This window comes from Rutidosis leptorrhynchoides, chromosome 5, assembly GCF_046630445.1.
Source record: "Rutidosis leptorrhynchoides isolate AG116_Rl617_1_P2 chromosome 5, CSIRO_AGI_Rlap_v1, whole genome shotgun sequence".
Taxonomy (NCBI): Eukaryota; Viridiplantae; Streptophyta; class Magnoliopsida; order Asterales; family Asteraceae; genus Rutidosis; species Rutidosis leptorrhynchoides.
Genome location: NC_092337.1, coordinates 114,982,501 through 115,004,666, shown reverse-complemented (window position 1 = coordinate 115,004,666; position 22,166 = coordinate 114,982,501). Strand labels below are relative to the sequence as shown.

The 22,166-nt window shown below is 33.8% G+C and overlaps 1 protein-coding gene across 1 annotated transcript in view; it reads right to left on the bottom strand.

The window, feature by feature from the left end:
* Window positions 1-686: 686 nt before the first annotated feature.
* Window positions 687-22,166, bottom strand: part of LOC139848949 (BEL1-like homeodomain protein 2) — a 26,882-nt gene continuing 5,402 nt past the window's right edge. The window contains exons 3-4 of the mRNA XM_071838629.1: window positions 22,037-22,097; window positions 687-1,261 (exon numbers count right to left, since the gene is read on the bottom strand). Coding sequence (XP_071694730.1) covers window positions 701-1,261; window positions 22,037-22,097 — 622 coding nt within the window. The 3' untranslated portion in view covers window positions 687-700. The remainder of the gene's footprint in view (window positions 1,262-22,036; window positions 22,098-22,166) is intronic.

Sequence of the window (22,166 nt, the reverse complement as noted above, 5' to 3'; positions counted from 1 at the left end):
ATTCGTAAGAACAAGAACATGACTTCATTCGTAAGAACAAGAATATAACCTGCTACTAAATTTTGATTATCTCGCGTAACAGTACAATTTTCTAACTCCAAGATGTTACCCCATTCTTTAGCAATCTTGCTAAACATACCTTCGTTCCAACATTTAATCGGAACACCACATACTTCAACCCATGCTAGTCTTTTCGATGAGTGATATGACGAGTCTAGTATAACACATGAAGAACACCATCTATGAAGTTCATGATCTTTATTGTTAATCACCTTCTTAGCTTCGAAAGATGAAGAACACCATCTCTAACCATACTTCCCGCATTGTTGTTCCTCACTCTCTCACTCCTCTCTTTCTCTCTCACACACATTTTTGTCTTCGTTGAAGCAATATTAGTAGTGTAGAGGCATGAATATGGAGTTGAAAGTAACAAATAATAAGAGGAAATGTTAGTACATGCTATACAGTTAGACAAGACTACGTTTTACATAGTGTACGTGAAATTTCGGAAATAACTAGTGTACGTTATTACCACAACACTACGTTTTATCATAGTGTACGTACAATTTTCCTTTTTCCTTATGTTTTACAAATAAAACATAAAAAGGTTGAAATAACTGAATTTTACTGGCTAGCTTTCATGGTATAATGATGACCTAAAAACTAATTAAATAACTAAGGTACCTTATATTGTAATAATTTAACAACCCCTAAACGAATAAGAAGTCTTTTCCGGTAAGTTTCCGGCATGACGTAACCCTAACGTAAGTAACACGTCACCGGAAGTATTACCAAATCTTATAAATGTTGACGAACCAATATCATCTGCTGTGTCATCATGCATGCTGCCACGTCGGCAGGTATCCTCATCCGGTGACATGGCAATTGCTTGAATTTCTGAGAAGGAAGTTTGAGTATTGATTGCAAGAATTGATGGGTCGTTCTCCGGGTCATTGAATTCGGATCTTTTAGTGTGTGAAGGAGGTGGTGGTGGGGGCATCTGAGTTTGTGCAATCGTAGCAGAAGAAGAAGATATTGAAGAGGGGCCATTATTGTAATTAATGTAGTTGTTGGTCGTTTCTGATTTATTATTGTTATTGATAAAATTATTTTCTGGTTCATGACTTTGGTTGTTGTTATCATGATGATGATGATGATTGTCATCATCATCATCTTCTTGGTCTTTGCTTTCTTGTTGGTACATATCTTCCACCATGGGTTTCCACAACCGGACCCTTGCATTAATGAACCAATTTGACACCTGCAAAAACATACATAATATTTAGTTTATTATGAGCAGACCAGGACATGCATGATATAAGTAGCTCCATCCGGACCATCCTAATAAATGTCAAAATCTAATGGCTTTAAGTTTTGTCTTGTTTAATACTCCGTACTATTTGGTTTTGTATTTTTCTTTTAGCTATATAACTAGTTGTGGAGCCCTCGCTTCGCGCCGGGGGTTCCGTTTTGAATGCGAGTTAAAAAAAAAGTCTTGATCTATTTTATAAAAAAGAATTTTTTTCGACATAACATTGAAGGGTTGTTCCTTTTGTGAAAGTTGCCTCTTTTAGCGTTCGGGTTTTATTTAAAAAAAAAAAGTTAGTAAAGTGGGGGTTCGATTTATATTTTAATAAAAGTTAGTGGGTTAAGTTTGTGAAATTTGAAAAAAATTTACGTATAAAGTGGGGGTTCGATTTGTATTTTAATAAAAGTTAGGGGGTTAAGTTTGTGAAAATTGAATATTAGTAAAAAAAAAAAAAGTTAGTAAAGTGGGGGTTCGATTTGTATTTTAATAAAAGTGAGGGGTTAAGCTTGTGAAATTTGAGAAAAAAATATACGTATAAAGTGGGGGTTCGATTTGTATTATAATGAAAGTTAGGTGGTTAAGTTTGTGAAAATTGAAAAAGAATAGTACTATTCATTTCCACTTTATATTTTAGATATTGTATATTATAATTATAATGAAAGTTAAGGGGTTAATGTTTTAAATATTGTATTATAATTATAATGAAAGTTAGGGGGTTAGGTTTGTGAAAATTGAAAAATGAATAATACTATTCATTTACACTTTACCTTTTAGATATAGGTATATAATTTTGTTTTATAGGTGAAAAGAATCACACATTTACATTAAAGCTCATAAAACTTATACCACATAAATATACGGAGTAATTTTATTCTCATACACATCCATAAGCTAGATTAGCTTTTTTTTTTTTTTTTTTTTTTTTTTTTTTTTTTTTTTTGCAGATATCTCTCTTATTTTCTTTCCTGCCTCTACCCAAATGTTAATATATATATATATATATATATATATATATATATATATATATATATATATATATATATATATATATAGGGGCAGGATCAATGGGGAAGTAACCAATCGGGAGGAAGCGGGGGAAGCAAAATATTTTTTTTTTCATTTTTTTGGAATTTTTTTTCCCCGGCATCAAGATCACACGAAAATATGAACATTTAGGAGAGACACTTCGTGATGAATGTTATTATTTAGGCGGGAAAACGATCGACAAAAATAACATTCAAGATAATATTGTTCGTTAAGAATATGAACGTTTTTTTCCATGTTTTGTGAAGTAAAATTTAGCCCGATTTAGAGTCTAGGGTTTAGGGTTTAGGGTTTGGTGTTTTGGGTTTATGGACCTAAACCCTAAACTCTAAACTCTAAACCGTTCGTGTTAAAAACTCAATCTAAATCCTAAATTTAAACCCTAAACCCTAAATTTCTAAACCCTAATATCTAAACCCTATAAACCATAATATCTAAACCCTAATATCTAAACCCCAATAGCTAAAACCTCAATATACGCTCGAAAAATACGATAATTGTTATATATTACTTCTTCGAGCGTTTTCCCGCCAAAATAAAAACATTTATCACAAAGTGTCTCTACTAAATGTTCATATTTTCATCTCATCTATAATGTTCGTGAACAAAGTTTTTTCAAAAAATGAAAAAAAAAAGTTTTTGCTTCCCCCCGCTTCCCCCCGATTGGTTACTTCCCTCTTGATCCTACCACTATATATATATATATATATATATATATATATATATATATATATATATATATATATATATATATATATATATATATATATATATATATATATATATATATATATATATATATATATGATAAGGATCCGGCGCTAAGTGGTACTTGGTGGGATAAGGGGATAAGTGATTTTGTGATTTTTATATCTTGAGTTCTACAGCTCCGATTTAAAAAAAAATTGCTGGTATCTACTGACATTGTGTAGATTCAGAATTTTTTTTTTTCAACTGGAGCGTTAAGATGCATCTGATGCATGTTATCCGCTGTTTGATGCATTTTAACTGCCTTTCATGCAGCAGATGCATCTTAAATCGGAGCGGTAGAACTCAAGTTATAAAAATCACAAAATCACTTATCCCCTTATCCCACCAAGTACCACTTAGCGCTGGATCCTTACCATATATATATATATATATATATATATATATATATATATATATATATATATATATATATATATATATATATATATATATATATTGGTAGGATCAAGAGGGAAGTAATCAATCGGGGGGAGCGGGGGGAAGCAAAAACTTTTTTTTCGTTTTTTGAAAAAACTTTGTTCACGAACATTATACATGTGTTAAAAATATGAACATTTAATAAAGACACTTTGTGATAAATGTTTTTATTTTGGCGAGAAAACGCTCGAAGAAGTAATATAAAATAATTATAGTATTTTTCGAGCGTATGTTGAGGTTTTAGCTATTGGGTTTAGATATTAGGGTTTATAGGGTTTAGATATTAGGGTTTAGAAATTTAGGATTTAGAGTTTAAATTTAGGGTTTAGATTTATGATTTAGATTGAGTTTTTAACACGAACGGTTTAGAGTTTAGGGTTTAGGGTTTGGTGTTTTGGGTTGGGTTTATGGAATAAACCCAAAACACCAAACCCTAAACCCTAAACTCTAAATCGGGCTAAATTTTACTTCACAAAATATGAAGAAAAAAAAAACGTTCATATTCTTCACGAACAATATTATCTTGAATGTTATTTTTGTCGATCGTTTTCCCGCCTAAATAATAACATTCATCACGAAGTGTCTCTTCTAAATGTTCATATTTTCGTGTGATCATGATGCCGGAAAAAAAAATTTCAAAAAAACGAAAAATAATTTTTTTGCTTCCCCCCGCTTCCCCCGATTGGTTACTTCCACATTGATCCTGCCCCTATATATATATATATATATATATATATATATATATATATATATATATATATATATATATATATATATATAATATTTCTTACATGAGTCTTTTATACGTCTTTTATGTACGATAACGAAATGATATATATATATATATATATATATATATATATATATATATATATATATATATATATATATATATATATATATATATATATATAGGGGCAGGATCAATGGGAAGTAACCAATCGGGGGGAAGCGGGGGGAAGCAAAATTTTTATTTTTTTTCGTGTTTTTTTGGAATTTTTTTTTTCCGGCATCAAGATCACACGAAAATATGAACATTTAGAATAGAAACTTCGTGATGAATGTTATTATTTATGCGGAAAAACGATAGACACAAATAACATTCAAGATAATATTGTTCGTGAAGAATATGAATGTTTTTTTTCTTCATGTTTTGTGAAGTAAAATTTAGCCCGATTTAGAGTTTAGGGTTTAGGGCTTAGGGTTTGGTGTTTTGGGTTTATTCCATAAATCCAAAACACCAAACCCTAAACCCTAAACCCTAAACCCTAAACTCCAAACCGTCCGTGTTAAAAACTCAATCTAAATCCTAAATCTAAACCCTAAATCTAAACCCTAAACCCTAAATTTCTAAACCCTAATATCTAAACCCTATAAATCATAATATCTAAACCCTAATATCTAAACCCCAATAGCTAAAACCTCAACATACACTCGAAAAACACGATAATTGTTATATATTACTTCTTCGATCATTTTCCCGCCAAAATAAAAATATTTATCACAAAGTGTCTCTACTAAATGTTCATATTTTCATCCTATCTATAATGTTCGTGAAAAAAGTTTTTTCAAAAAACGAAGAAGAAAAAAAAGTTTTTACTTCCCCCCGCTTCCCCCGATTGGTTACTTTCCTCTTGATCCTAGTAGTAGGATCAAGGGGAAAGTAACCAACCGGGGAGAAGCGGGGGAAGCAAATTTTTTTTTCGTTTTTTTTGAAAAAACTTTGTTCACGAACATTATAGATTGGATGAAAATATGAACATTTAATAAAGACACATTGTGATAAATGTTTTTATTTTGGCAGGAAAACGCTCGAAAAATTAATATATAACAATTATCGTATTTTTTGAGCGTATGTTGAGGTTTTAGATATTAGGGTTTAGATATTAGGGTTTATAGGGTTTAGATATTAGGGTTTAGAAATTTAGGGTTTAGGGTTTAGAAATTTAGGGTTTAGATTGAGTTTACCCAAAACCCTAAACCCTAAACCCTAAACTGTAAATCGGGCTTAATATTACTTCACAAAACATGAAGAAAAAAAACGTTAACATTTTTCACGATCAATATTATCTTGAATGTTATTTTTATCGATCGTTTTCCCGCCTAAATAATAACATTCATCACGAAGTGTCTTTTTTAAATATTCATCGTGTAATCTTGATGACTGAAAAAAATTCAAAAAAACGAAAAAAAATATTAATTTTGCTTCCTCCCGCTTTCTCCCGATTGGTTACATCCCCATTGATCCAACATATATATATATATATATATATATATATATATATATATATATATATATATATATATATATATGTATATATATATATGTATATATGTATATATATATATATATATGTATATATATATATATATATGTATATATATATATATATATATATATATATATATATATATATATATATATAATCAAGATGGAAGTAATTTTTTGGGGGGAGGTTAGGGGAAGTAATTTTTTTTCATTTTTTGAAAAAATTTTGTTCACGAACATTATAGATTAGATGAAATTATGAACATTTAAAAAAGACACTTTGTGATGAATGTTATTATTTTGGCGGGAAAACGCTCGAAGAAAAAAATAAAAACATTCAATACATTGAATGTTTTGCTGAGTTTTTTTTAAGGGGTTAGAAATTAGGGTTTAGATATTAGGGTTTTAGAAATTAAGGGGTTATAAATTAGGGTTTAGCTATTAGGGTTTAGAAATTAGGGTTTTGGGTTTAGAAATTAGGGTTTAGATTGAATATTTTAACAGGAACGGTTTAGAGTTTAGGGTTTAGGTTTTGGGTTGAGGGTTTACGGAGTAAACCCGAAAACCCAAAACCCTAAACCATAAACTCTAAATCGGGCTAAATTCGAAAAAAACACTTCACACAAGATGAAAACAAAACGATGCAAATAAACTCAGCAGCAAAACATTCATTGCATTGAATGTTTTTATTTTTTTATTCGAGCGTTTTGCTGCTAATGGTGTATCCTATCGTATACATGCATAAAAGGCATAACGGTTGCATAAAAGTAGCATCAGGAAGGCTGGAAACAACAGTTTTGTGGAGTTAACCGTCCAGCGTTCTCCGTTGTACAGGCTGCTCCGTTATGCGTAAGACCTGAAGGCCGCCTAGCGCGTAAGCCCTGGCCGGAGAACGCCACCTTCAGCATAAATTTCAGATCACAAGTAACAGAACGTATCATCATCTGACACGTGTCCCCAAGCAATCTGGTGGATTTGACACTATAAATAGACCCATTGGGTCGTCATTTTACACAATTCAGACATTCTGACAACTTTGAGAGCTGAGACTTCACTTCTCTTTCTCTCTCTACTTTCTCTCACTAGAGGTCATCCGGCTAGCATTCTTACGCTCTACGGACGACAGATTGATTAAGCCACCCCACAAGTTTCTACACTTGTGAACCGGGTCTGCAGGGATTATTTCCCGAGGGTAAAAATCAATCGGCAACACTCCGCCCTCCTAAAGCTAGATTACTTCTAGTATCTTATTGGCACACTAAGCCTTACCTCATAAGGAAATAGGTGTTAACAATGGCGCCATCCATTATTAAGACGAATCATCTCACCAACACTGATAAAGACGGCGAAGATAACGAATTCATACCCATAGAAGTGGGCATGATACACCCATGGAAAGCTGGACAACGGAGGAAGGCAGAAGTATTAGAAGATTGGGAAGAGCAATTAATATCATTTCCTTCTATGTGTAACACAAATCCATCCGACGGTCCAGTAGTTATAGAAGCGCGAGTTGCTAATTGCTTAATACGCAACATTTACACTGACACAGGAGCTGGAGCAGACATTATGTATGAACATTGCTTCATACAGCTACCCAAAGATGTACAAGAAAAAATGAAGGAAACATATGTGCCGTTGGCAAGTTTTACAAGTGAGCCGTCCTGGTCTGAAGGAAGTATTTTGCTTGACGTAACCTTGGGAAAGCTACCCCTAAGACGCACAGCCAACATTGAGTTCTTGGTGGTTAAAGTAAATTCACAATACAACATAATTTTGGGAAGAACTGCTTTAATGACGTTCGGAGCTGTAACGTCAACTGTACATGGTATGATGAAGTTTCCAACGCCAGGCGGAGTAGCAACGTTATATGCAGAACGGCAGAAGTCAATTGAGTGTTCCCAAGTAACAAAGGCAGTAATTAAGCCAATCATACACGATGATGGGTCAATTTCACCAAATCTTAAATTTCCAGATCAGAAAATCATAATTGGGCACACGTTATCCGCCGAATGTAAAGAAAAATTATACAATATTTTGACAACAAATCTAGACATTTTTGCATGGCATCCGTCTGATATGACCGGTGTTCCAAGGGAAATTGCAGAGCATAGGCTAAACGTGAATCCCAACATACATCCCGTTTGTCAGAAGAAGCGTGGCATGGCGCCAGAAAGAAGAAAATTCCTCCGTGATGAGGTACGGAGTTTGGTCGATGCTGGGATCTTGCGTGAGGTCAAATATCAAACATGGGTAGCTAATCCGGTCATGGTTAGGAAACCGGACAATTCATGGCGGATGTGTGTGGATTTCATGGATATCAACAAAGCATGTCCAAAGGACAATTATCCTTTACCTGAAATTGATTGGAAGGTAGAATCATTGGCAGGATATCGATTCAAATGTTTCCTAGATGCTGCTAAGGGATATCATCAAATCCCAATGGCTTTAAAAGATGAAGACAAAACGGCTTTTCACACGACGGAAGGCATATTCTGTTACATGAAAATGCCTTTTGGTTTGAAGAATGCAGGAGCAACATATCAACGACTTATTGATATGGCATTTAAGGATCAAATTGGGCGAAACTTAGAAGCTTATGTTGATGACATTGTCATCAAAAGTCATACTGAAGAAAAGATGTTACGAGATATACAGGAAACTTTTGCATCTCTACGAAAAATTAACATGAAATTAAATCCCAAGAAGTGCACGTTTGGTGTGGAAGAAGGAAAATTCTTAGGTCATATTGTAACAGAATGTGGAATTAAAGCTAATCTTAAGAAAATTCAAGCAATTGAAGATATGAAGTCACCAACTAGCAAAAAGGATGTTCAGCGGCTGCATGGATGTCTAGCAGCATTAACAAGATTCTTGTCCAGAGCAGCTGAAAAGTCACTTCCATTCATGAAGGTGTTAAAGGGCTGTTTAAATAAAAAAGATTTTGTGTGGACGGCGGAAGCCGAAAATGCATTCCAAGAAATCAAGCAGTTGTTAAAAACATTACCTACATTAACAGCACCAAAAGAGGGGGAAACCCTAATTTTATACTTAGCTGTCTCAAAGGAAGCAATAAGTTCTGTTCTAATCGCAGAACGAAACGGCGTGCAAATGCCTATATATTTTGTTAGTAAGGTTTCGCAGCTTAGTGAAACAAATTATCCACCACTTCACCGCATGGTTTATGCCCTTGTGCATACTGCACGACGTTTACGAAGATATTTTCAAGGTCATCCCATCTTAGTGTTAACAGATCAACCATTGAAGCAAATACTCCGGCGTCCAGAATCATCTGGCCGTTTAGCAAAATGGGCCATCGAGTTGGGGGAGTATGAAATCAATTTTGCTCCCCGAAATGCATTTAAAGGACAAATTTTGGCAGATTTCCTCTTAGAGACAAATGAAAAAGTAGAGTATGACAACAAAGTGGAACCATCACAGCATGAGTGGGAGTTACACATTGATGGGGCATCTAGTGAAGAGGGAACAGGTGCAGGGCTAGTTTTAACAAGTCCAGACGGTGAAGAGTACACTTATGCATTGAAATTCTGTTTTTATGCTTCAAACAATGAAGCAGAATATGAGGCATTACTCTCCGGCCTCCGCATAGCGGTAGAAATAGGGATAACAAATTTACGAGCATATGTTGATTCTCAAATTGTCGCCCAGCAGGTTAATGGAACGTTTGAAGCAAGGGATACATCTATGAGGTAATATGTAAAGTTGGTGGAAGCAATTTCAAAGAAATTTGATAACCTTGAAGTCGTGCAAATCCCTCGAAATAAGAACAAGAAAGCTGACGTCTTGAGCAAGTTAGCTACTTTAACCTTCGATCATTTGCACAAACGAGTGTTGGTTGAAGAACTTAAGGAGAAATCAATACATGGAAAACCAATTATTGCAATAGTTGAAGAAGCTAAAGAAACTTGGATGACTCCGTATTTGAGATATTTGCATGACGGCTGGTTACCTGTTGATAAGGCGGAAGCAAGAAGAATAAGAGTGACTGCACCAATGTATGAGATTGTTAGTGGTGTCCTTTATCGAAAGTCATACAATGGTCCATTGTTACGATGTTTAACCGATGATGAAGCGATAAAAGTGGTTAAAGAAATGCATGAAGGAGTTTGTTCTCAACACTCCGGTTTCCGTACTGTGGCATCACGGATCATGCGACAAGGGTATTTTTGGCCATCCCTTTATCGGGATGTTGCAGAAATCATAAAAACATGTGAGAATTGTCAGAGGCATGGTACAATTCAGCGTCTTCCAAAGTATGATTTGATACCGGTGTCTTCCGCTTGGCCGTTCTGTAAATGGGCTATTGATATTGTGGGGCCATTCAATAGGAGCACTGGTAATGCTAAGTTCTTGGTGGTAGCGATCGATTTTTTCACAAAATGGGTTGAAGCAAAGGCTTTAGCAAAAATCACGGGAGAAAATGTCAAAAAGTTTGTTTGGCATGATATTGTATGCCGTTATGGGGTGCCAAATGAAATAGTCAGCGATAACGGTAAGCAATTTGCAGAAAATCCATTTCGGAGTTGGTGTGAAGAGCTAGGCAAAAAGCAAAATTTTACATCTGTTGCTCGTCCTCAAGCAAATGGACAAGTAAAAGTTACCAACAAGGAAATCGTTGCTGGCATTAAGGCACGGTTGGGTCTGAGTCAAACTGGATGGGTGGATGAGCTGCCAAATGTATTGTGGGCACACCGAACGACGCCAAAGCGGAGCACGGGGGAAACACCTTTCAGTCTGGTGTATGGAACAGAGGCAGTGATACCGGCTGAAATATGTGTGCCAACGCAACGCATTATGGCATTTGATGTTAAGGCTAATTCTGAGGCGTTAAGAGAGAATCTCAACTTGTTGGAGGAAAGAAGGTTGATGGCCGCCATCCGGCAAGCAGATCACAAGCATAAAATGGCAAAATATTATAACAAGAAAGTACAGCATGTGTAGTTTGAAATAGGTGATTTAGTATTACGTGATAATGAGGCAAGCAGACAAATCAAATTTGGAAAGCTAGCCCCAAAATGGGAAGGACCTTATAAGGTCACGAAAGTAAATCAGAATGGATCATACATGCTTGCTGCGCCTTCCGACGAGCAATATGAAAGAGCTTGGAATGCAATGAATTTAAAGAAATTTTATGCGTAGCACTATATGCATGGACAGCTTGATCAACTGTCAAATGCATGAGATATAGTCATAAATGTAAAAGTTTCTTTAAGAATATGAATAATAGCAATTATTCTTATGGCAATATTTTTCACAAATTTTATCCGGCCAATAATTTTTTAGCCCAGGTGTCACATAGCTGTGTGTCATCCCTACCCGCAGAAAGAAAGCCTTTCGGTGGTAGAAGTACAATCATACTCAAAATGGTTGTATCGATAGTGAGACATGTAGAACTCACTAAAGCATCGAAGCGATGAAACGAATCTACAAAAAATGTCATGACACAACTTATATACACAAAATGCAGAGCACAACGAAAAACGGATCTTAGTGTCCAGCAAAAAATATAAAGGCGAAACTAATTCATAACTTTTCCTCATGAATTTCATGACGGAAGGCGTATGACGGAGAATATAATTTTGATATTCATAACTATAATGATTGCAAAATGCAATCTCCATATCTTGCACATAGTTCATTACCACAATCTTACTAAGTTACAGCATATATTTCTAATATACATAACCAAGTGCGATATTAAGTATTATGTAAAAGCAGATGTATAGCAACATAGTGTTCTATTCATCCTGTGGAGTATAATTCAATACATCATCTATTGTTGCATATGGCCTTTTACAAAGATTTTCAAGATCAGAAAATCTCATATTTTCTATTGAGGCACCGGCTGCATCAGCTTCTAATTCGGCATTTTCATTAATCTTTGATGTAATTACCTCAGGCAGAGGATTTGGAAGTTCTGGTAGTTTTCTTTTCATAAAATTGAAAAACTTTAACCGTTCAACAGATTTGGCAAGGCGGACAAACTCATGGATTCTGTGAGATAGTGCCTGACAGTTAAAGATACGCTCTACAAGTGCAGGAATGCCAGTTATCATTCATCTTTCGTTCTCCTCTTTGGCTTTAAGCTGCTCTTTCAACATGTTATTTTGCTCAAGCATTTTTTCGTTCTCCTTTACTAGTTCATCAATTTTGCTCAAATGCCGCTTTTCTCTGAAAGATAGTTCTTTGACTTGCTCCTTATACTCCGCCCTCTGACTGTTGAAATTTTCATAGTGCCTCTTCATTGTCTCGTATTCCCTCTTTATCTCTGTGGCTATTCGTTCAGTCTTGGCTACTTTCTCTTTTTCAGCAGAAAGCTCCTTATTTATAGTGACTTCACTGTTTAGCAAGTCAGATAGGCGTTGAAGGTCATTCAAACCAGAAGCAATGTTCAGAATGATACTTTGTGCCTTAACCTTCTTGGCATCTGCATCAGATAAATTGCTGAAGAATTGGGCTAGTGAAGGACACACCATGGCATTCAAAAAAGTCACGAAATCTTCGTACGAGTGTGGTGGTCCTTTTAAAAGGGAGGAAAGCATGTTTGTGTCAAGATTGGGAAGTGTAATTTGTTTTTGAGAAGAAAAAGGGCCAGCTCCTTGTTGAGCGGATGACGGAGGAATTTGACCAGTTCTTCTCCTCTTGGCGGAAGGTGGAAGAGTTGTTAATGTAGTATCTTGATGTGCTACACTAGCTGTTGGAGGTAAAGAAAAATTGTTATTTATAAAAGAGTTCTAATATGCTTCACAACATTTCAAAGGTGGCATAAAGTATAACGAAGGGTTTGGATTATAAAATCCACCAGTACTGGGTATGCAAGAAAACAAGTACAGGTTTTGGTATGGAATTTTGCATAATTCAGTGTTGTCATTTTCATTACCCGAGGTACGACGTTCTCTAGAGGCAACTCGATTCATACATATGTCTTCTTCTTCTTCTTCTTCATTTTCCTCCTCCCTCATTACATCTATTTTGGGGGTATCATCAATAATTTTTTCGGTGGAAAAGGTAAGCTGTGAATACGATGATGATCGCATGGCGGTAAGCGGAGTAATTTCTGCAAAAATTAAAAAGTTACAGTGATTAAATGGATAAATAAAGAAGAACATTTTATTTAAGCATATGTAGCAAAAGTAAATGCTTACTCTTTTTCCCAGCAAGAACACAGGCATAGCCTTGTGAGATATCCCAATCTTGGCTCATGGATGTTAACGAAAGCATGTGTTCTCCATATTTAATATCATTGATTTCTTCAGCTTTAATCCTTTTAAACAAAAGTTTTTCTTTGGTGACGAGTTTTGGAAAGGTAACAGATACGGTATGCGAGTATTTGCGCCATACTCGAGTAGTTGAGTATTGTTTATCAATGACATCTTCATTAATAAAGATAAATGAAGCATACCAATTGTCGCCAGGATGATCAAGTGCAGGTTTCAGAAACCCATGAACTTTATTGAAAGTGAACCAACCATTTTCATGGCGTGCTATACGTACCAAATGACAAAATATTCTAATTGATGGTTCAATGCCCTTTGCGTGACAATACATTTCAAAAATCAAGATCTTTCGAATTGATGCTGGTTCGAATTGACCAACAGCAACACCGTAAAATTTGTAAACTTCTAAGAAGAAGGGTGTAAATGGCAGACGTAAGCAAAATTTGAAGAATGAATGGCCATAAATAGCAATCTTGCCAGGGGGCGGTGAGCAGGCTCTGGCATTAATTGCAGGAATCACTGGTTCAACACCAGCTAATCTAGGAAAATGTTGTAGTAGCTCGCTTAAATATCTCTCATTTACTCTGCTAGGAATAGCTGCAACATCCTTTATGGCTGCCATTAATGATCTAATGAAACAGGAGGTAACGAAGGTATTGATGGAAGAAGATGAATATTGTAGAAGAAAGTTGTAAAAGTAAATGATCGGTTAGGATTTATGGTGGTTAAAAAGCAAAATATATAACAGCTGTAATCGGTGGTGATTTTGGGGGTTTTGTTTTCAGCCACACACGTGTAAGGACAAGATAAAAAGGTGAGTACATCGAAAAGTCTTTTTACAGCTAGAGGCGCGTGCGATATAAGCAATCATCATCATGTCAGTAAAATCGCCTATCATTTAATGCCGGTGATGTGATTCCCAATGCAAAAAGGAAAACGTGAAGACTTGGTTGGCATGCGTTATTCTAAGTTTAACAACTTAATCAGTTTTTAAATGCATAAGTCATTAAACTGGGGGGACTTAATGGTGTATCCTATCGTATACACGCATAAAAGGCATAACGGTTGCATAAAAGTAGCACCAGGAAGGCTGGAAACAACAGTTTTGTGGAGTTAACCGTCCAGCGTTCTCCGTTGTACAGGCTACTCCGTTATGCGTAAGACCTGAAGGCCGCCTAGCGCGTAAGCCCTGGCCGGAGAACGCCACCTTCAACATAAATTTCGGATCACAAGTAACAGAACATATCATCATCTGACACGTGTCCCCAAGCAATCTGGTGGATCTGACACTATAAATAGACCCATTGGGTCGTCATTTTACACAGTTCAGACATTCTGACAACTTTGAGAGCTGAGACTTCACTTCTCTTTCTCTCTCTACTTTCTCTCACTAGAGGTCATCCGGCTAGCATTCTTACGCTCTACGGACGACAGATTGATTAAGCCACCCCACAAGTTTCTACACTTGTGAACCGGGTCTGCAGGGATTATTTCCCGAGGGTAAAAATCAATCGGCAACACTCCGCCCTCCTAAAGCTAGATTACTTCTAGTATCTTGTTGGCACACTAAGCCTTACCTCATAAGAAAATAGGTGTTAACAGCTGCCAAAATAATGACATTCATCACAAAGTGCCTTTTTTAAATGTTCATATTTTCATCTAATCTATAATGTTCGTGAACAAAGTTTTTTCAAAAAATGAAAAAAAATAATAATAATTTGCTTCCCTCTTCCCCCCAAAAAAGTGCTTCTCTCTTGATTATGACCCTATATATATATATATATATATATATATATATATATATATATATATATATATATATATATATATATATATATAATCAAGAGGGAAACACTTTTTTAGAAAATAACTTAACATTTATTATAACACTTCAAATCTTTATTTTAGAATAATAACTTACACACTCAACATTTATTAATTCGTTAATACCACAACATGCTAGAATTTTCAACCTCTAGTTTGTTGATAAATACTTCACATACCGCTGAGCTATAATTAGCTTTTGGTATAGCGCATCAAATTTATAACCATAATTTTTTAAGAAAAATGATAAACTGTTATAAAAGTAATAATTGGATGATAATTTTATTATTATTATAGATATTGCATAGTATATTTTTTTGAGTATAAATAGGTGTGTTGAGTTAGAGTTTATAGTATGTATTTTTTGGTTAACAAAAACACTCTCTCTCTCTAGATTCCAAATGCCACCAAACTCTCATTGTACATTTTTCTATAAATAAAAAACCAATTACTCATACCTTTTGTTCAACCTTTGTTTTCTCCGTTTTACAGTATCTCTATCTCTATATACCTTCTACAGTCAAGAACCACTAAAGGTAGTTATAAGCCTACTGAATTATAACACGTTATCAGCACGATTATCTCAACATTTATACTAAATATGGTTGGCTCTGCCACCTAACTAATATATGGTCGGTTATACCACCTAAATGATATATGGTTGACACTGTCGCCTAATTTACATTTATGTTATCTAACATTTATTTATGTATACTAACATTTACATTTATGTTATCTAACATTTATTTATGTATACTAACATTTACAGTTATGTTCACTAACATTTATATTTATGTTATTTAAGTTATATATGGTCGGTTATACCACCTGAATTATATTTTCTGTAATCTAACTCTTATTAACTTCACTAACATTTATATTTATGTTATTTAAGTTATATATGGTCGGTTATACCACCTGAATTATATTTTCTGTAATCTAACTCTTATTAACTTCACTAACATTTATATTTATGTTAATAAGACCTCATGATTGTACGCAACACGTCATTTGACAACACGGTACTTTATGTACGCAACACGTCATTTGACAACACGGTACCATGGGTCGAGATTAATTCCGATCAATACGAATACGATGGGGTCTTTATATGTTATCCAACATTTATGATTACTTATGCAATTAATCATTATTTATTTCATGCATACTAATGTTTATTCTTAAATTTATAATCTTAAAAGTTAAAATAAAAAAAGTAGTTTGTATTTTTATTAGAAGTAAATCTTAAAAGTTAAAATAAAAAAGTAGTTTGTATTTTTATTAAAAGTAAATCTTAAAAGTTAAAATAGAAAAAGTAGTTTGTATTTTTATTAAAAGTAAATCTTAAAAGTTAAAATAAAAAAAGTAGTTTGTATTTTTATTAAAAGTAAATCTTAAAAGTTAAAATAGAAAAAATAGTTTGTATTTTTATTAAAAGTAAATCTTAAAAGTTAAAATAAAAAAAGTAGTTTGTATTTTTATTAAAAGTGAATCTTAAAAGTTAAAATAAGAAAAGTAGTTTGTATTTTTATTAAAAGTAAATCTTAAAGGTTAAAATAAGAAAAATATATTATAATAATATATATTATAACTTAATATATATTATAATAATATCATTAATAATATAATATAATATGAACCTATATTCCCTTATGATTTTATTATTTGTAATCATACCATTATTCCTTTGTTTACTACTTATGAATCTAAACTAATTGCATGTTGTTATTTATCTACGAAAAAAAAAATATTATGATTATGATTATGATTATGATTTATGTTGTTCATCTTTCTGAAAATAGAAAATGTCAAACTTATCAAAGCTTGAGTTTGATGCCTTAGACGTATCGGGAACAAACTACACATCATGGGTTATGGACGTAGAAATAAATCTTGGATCATTGGGTATTCTAGAAACTTTAAAAGAAAATAATACTTGTTCCGATCAAGATAAATTAAAATCAATTGCTTTTATTCGCAAACATATTGATACCACCTTAAAACGTATGTTTCTCACTATCAAAGATCCACATGTTTTATGGGAAAGTATCAAGAGTAGATTCGATAATCAAAAGGAAATATTACTTCCAGCTGCGAGGGAAGAATGGAGAAATCTAAGGTTCCAAGATTTCAAAAAGGTAAGTGAATAAAGCTCGGCCATGTTCAAGATCCGTTCAAAGCTTCAATTCTGTGGTCAAGAAATAAGTGATGCTGATATGATGGAGAAAACTTTCTCCACAATGCATTCTGCAAATATAACTATGCAAGAAAATTTAAGATTGCAGAATTATAAAACTTTTTCCAAACTTCAAACTTATCTCTTAGTTGCAGAAGTTAATAAAGAATTACTGATGAAAAATCAAGAATCTCGTCCTACCGGTGCGCTAGCATTTCCTGAAGCTAATGCTATTAACAATAATAATAATAATAATAAAAGAAGAAATGCACATGGACGAGGGCGTGGAAGAGGTCGTAGCCATATTGGCCAAAACCATCATCATGGAAATTACCATAACAATAATAAAAATCATAACTATGTTCGAAATCACCCTTATGGTAATGGTCGTGGTGGTGGTCGTGGACAAAGAAATAATAATCCACAAAATTATAAAATCCAAACACCATACAATCCCACAAATCACAATGTTGAAGAAGGCTCTTCAAAGAATGTTGAAGATTCTTGTTACTGATGTGGTAAAATTGGCCACTGGTCTAAAAACTGCCGAACAAATCAGCATTCTGTTAATCGGTATCAAGAATCCCTAAAGGGAAAAGGAAAAGAAGCAAATCTTGTGGATGACCTTGATACAAAAATCACTGAGCCAACTTGTGACTACTTTAATGAATAAATTTCTAATATCTATATATATATATATATATAGATATCCTATTATATGTTCTCGTTAAATAAATGGTTGTAGATTTTCAATCTACACCATATCTAGTTTACTACATATTTCCTTATTATGTGCTATCGTTTGTAACATGTTTTGAATGTAATATATTGATGAATTATATACTCATTATTTGTTTCTCATATTTTTTTTGAAGTTCATGATGTATACTGCTGGAGTAAAAAATCAGTCAAATGGTGGAGATATTTGTATTGCAGACAGTGGTGCCACTCACACCATACTCAAATCTAAAAAATATTTCACAGACTTGAAAGCAACGGAAGGAACTATACATACTATATCAGGTCCTGTGGACTTAATAAAAGGAATGGGAAAGGCAAAATTCATGTTACCAAATGGTACGAATTTTCTGATAAATAATGCCTTATTTTCTCCCATGTCAAAGAGAAATTTGTTAAGTTTCTCTGACATATGCCAAAATGGATATGATTATCAGTCAGTGACAACAGAAAATGAAAAATATTTAAGTATCACTGATAAGAATCGTGTAATTGAAAAACTACCAAGACTTCATTCTGGTTTACATTATACACATATAAATGTACCTGAAGTAAATGTGGTAGTTAAAGAAAAATTATGTGATCCTGTAATGATCAGTTTGTGGCATGAGAGATTAGGTCACCCAGGATCAACAATGATGAAAAGAATAATACAAAATACACATGGACATCCATTGGCGGATCAAAGGATCCCTCATGATGCACTTATCCCATGTACATCATGCTCACTTGGAAAGTTGATAATAAGACCATCACCTCTTAAGGTTGAAAAAGAATCACCAATGTTTCTTGAAAGAATTCAAGGTGATATATGTGGACCAATTCATCCACCATGTGGACCATTTAGATATTTTATGGTTCTAATAGACGCATCTAGTAGATGGTCTCATGTTTGTCTATTATCAAGTCGAAATATGGCATTTGCAAAATTTCTTGCTCAAATTATTAAATTGAGAGCACATTTCCATGATTATACTATTAAAAGGGTGAGACTAGATAATGCCGGTGAGTTTACGTCTCAAGCATTTAATAACTTTTGCATGTCTATTGGGATTATTGTTGAACATCCCGTTGCTCATGTGCATACACAAAATGGTTTAGCTGAATCATTAATTAAACGATTGCAGCTAATAGCTAGACCATTGATAATGCGAACAAAACTCCCAGTATCTGTATGGGGCCATGCAATTTTGCATGCTGCATCATTGATTCGCATTAGACCAAGCGCAAGTCATACATATTCTCCTTTGCAACTTGCTTTTGGTCATCAGCCAAATATTTCCCACCTTAGAACATTTGGTTGTGCGGTTTATGTCCCTATCGCACCACCACAACGCACTAAAATGGGTCCTCAAAGAAGGATGGGAATATATGTTGGATATGAAACATCTTCAATAATAAGATATATTGAACCCATGACGGGTGATGTTTTTACAGTACGTTTTGCTGATTGTCACTTTAATGAAACATTATTCCCTAGATTAGGGGGAGAAATAAAAAATAAAGAAAATGATGTTTCATGGTGTGAACCTCAATTAATGTATCTTGATCCTCGCACAAAAGAATGCGAGATCGAAGTTCAAAAAATAATGCATATGCAAGAACTTGCAAATAAATTGCCTGATGCATTTACAGATACAAAAAGAGTGACTAAATCATATATACCAGCAGCAAATGCTCCAGCTCGAATTGAAATTCCAAAAACTGGCAATAATGTTATTCTTGAGTCTTTGCCACGCCAGAAACGTGGGAGACCAATTGGTTCCAAAGATAAAAATTCTCGGAAAAGAAAATAAGCTGATAATGAGGTAAAAGAAAGTGTTCAAGAAGAACTAAAAATCAATACTCCTTCTGCAGAGGAGATTGATGATGTCAATACGGAATTTTCAATCAATTACGCACATTCAAAAATATTATGGAACCGAAATGAAATGAAAAATCTTGATGAGATATTTTCATATAATGTTACATATGACATCATGAATGATGATGATGATCCAGAACCAAAATCTGTCATGGAATGTCAAAATAGACATGATTGGGATCATTGGAAAGGAGCAATACGAGCTGAATTTGAATCACTCAATAAAAGAAAAGTTTTCGGATCTATCATTCTCACACCTAAAGATGTGAAACCTGTGGGATATAGATGGGTTTTTGTGCGAAAAAGAAATGAGAAAAATGAAGTTACAAGGTATAAAGCTAGACTTGTAGCTCAAGGTTTTTCTCAAAGACCGGGAATTGATTATGAGGAAAATTATTCTCCTGTTATGGATGCAATTACTTTTAGATACTTAATCAGCCTGGCAGTTTCTGAAAATTTAGAAATGCATCTCATGGATGTTGTGACTGCTTATCTTTATGGATCACTTGATAGTGATATATATATTAAGATACCTGAAGGATTTAAGGTATCAGAAGCAACCAATGCAAAACCCAAAGAAATGTACTCAATCAAGTTACAAAGGTCTTTATATGGGTTGAAACAATCGGGTCGCATGTGGTATAAACGATTAAGTGATTACTTGATAAGCAAAGGGTATACCAATAATCTTATTTACCCATGTGTTTTCATTAAGAAAACAACATCCGGATATGTGATCATAGCTGTTTATGTTGATGATCTTAATATCATAGGTACAAATAAAGAGATCCATGAAGCCATTCAACTTCTAAAGAAAGAATTTGAAATGAAAGATCTCGGAAAAACCAAGTATTGCCTTGGTTTACAAATTGAACATATGCCTAATGGTTTACTTGTACATCAAACAACATATACTGAAAAGATTTTAAAACGTTTTAATATGGACAAGGCAAAACCATTAAGTACTCCTATGGTTGTTAGATCACTTAATGTTGACACTGATCCATTTCGTCCCTGTGAAGATCATGAAGATATCCTGGGACCAGAAGTACCATATCTTAGTGCAATTGGAGCTCTTATGTATCTTACAAATTGTACAAGACCTGACATTTCTTTCGCAGTTAATTTGTTGGCAAGGTTCAGCTCAGCTCCTACCAAAAGACACTGGAATGGGATCAAACACATATTTCGATACCTTCGAGGAACTACTGATTTAGGATTATTTTATTCTAACGAATCAAAACAAGATTTGGTTGGTTATGCAGATGCAGGTTATTTATCTGATCCACATAAAGCTAAATCTCAAAATGGATATGTATTCCTAAATGGAGGTACCGCAATATCATGGCGTTCTCAAAAACAAACACTTGTTGCAACATCATCAAATCATGCCGAAGTAATTGCATTACATGAAGCCAGTCGGGAATGTTTTTGGTTGAGATCAATGACACAACTCATTACTGATTCTTGTGGACTAGAACACAATAAAAGTTCAACAACTATCTATGAAGATAATGTAGCTTGCATAACACAGATGAAAGAAGGGTATATCAAAAGTGACCGAACAAAACACATACCCCCTAGATTCTTCTCATACACTCAAAATCTCATTAAGGACAACCAGATTGAAATGAGATATGTTCAGTCCAGCAAAAACTCTGCTGACCTTTTCACCAAAGCACTTCCAACTGCTATTTTCAGAACACACGTTCATAATATTGGCATGAGGCATGTTCAGAAGATGTAACAACTCAGGCGTTGCCTACTTGAGGGGGAGTCAACTCTATGCTGCACTCTTTTTCCCTTAGCTAAAGTTTTATCCCAAAGGGTTTTCTTTAGCAAGGTTTTTAACGAGGCAGTACTAGTTATTCACTAATAAAATTATCATCCAAGGGGGAGTGTTATAAAAGTAATAATTGGATGATAATTTTATTATTATTATAGATATTGCATAGTATATTTTTTTGAGTATAAATAGGTGTGTTGAGTTAGAGTTTATTGTATGTATTTTTTGGTTAACAAAAACACTCTCTCTCTCTAGATTCCAAATGCCACCAAACTCTCATTGTACATTTTTCTATAAATAAAAAACCAATTACTCATACCTTTTGTTCAACCTTTGTTTTCTCCGTTTTACAGTATCTCTATCTCTATATACCTTCTACAGTCAAGAACCACTAAAGGTAGTTATAAGCCTACTGAATTATAACATAAACGTAACTTTAAAAGTTATGCTTAAGCATTTCGTATATAAATTAATTTCATATTTATAACTAATCGTTCTAAAATTATATAAAAAAGTCAATATTAAAAAGACAATATTTATACTTTGAAATTAATTAAGTGCATGTACGTATTTTAAATCGAGTTAAAAGTGCAAACTAACCTGATTTCTAGATAGCCCAGTTTGTATAGCCAATAAATGCTTATCAGCATCACTTGGATACCTGTAAAAAGTATTTTCGATATATATATATATATATATATATATATATATATATATATATATATATATA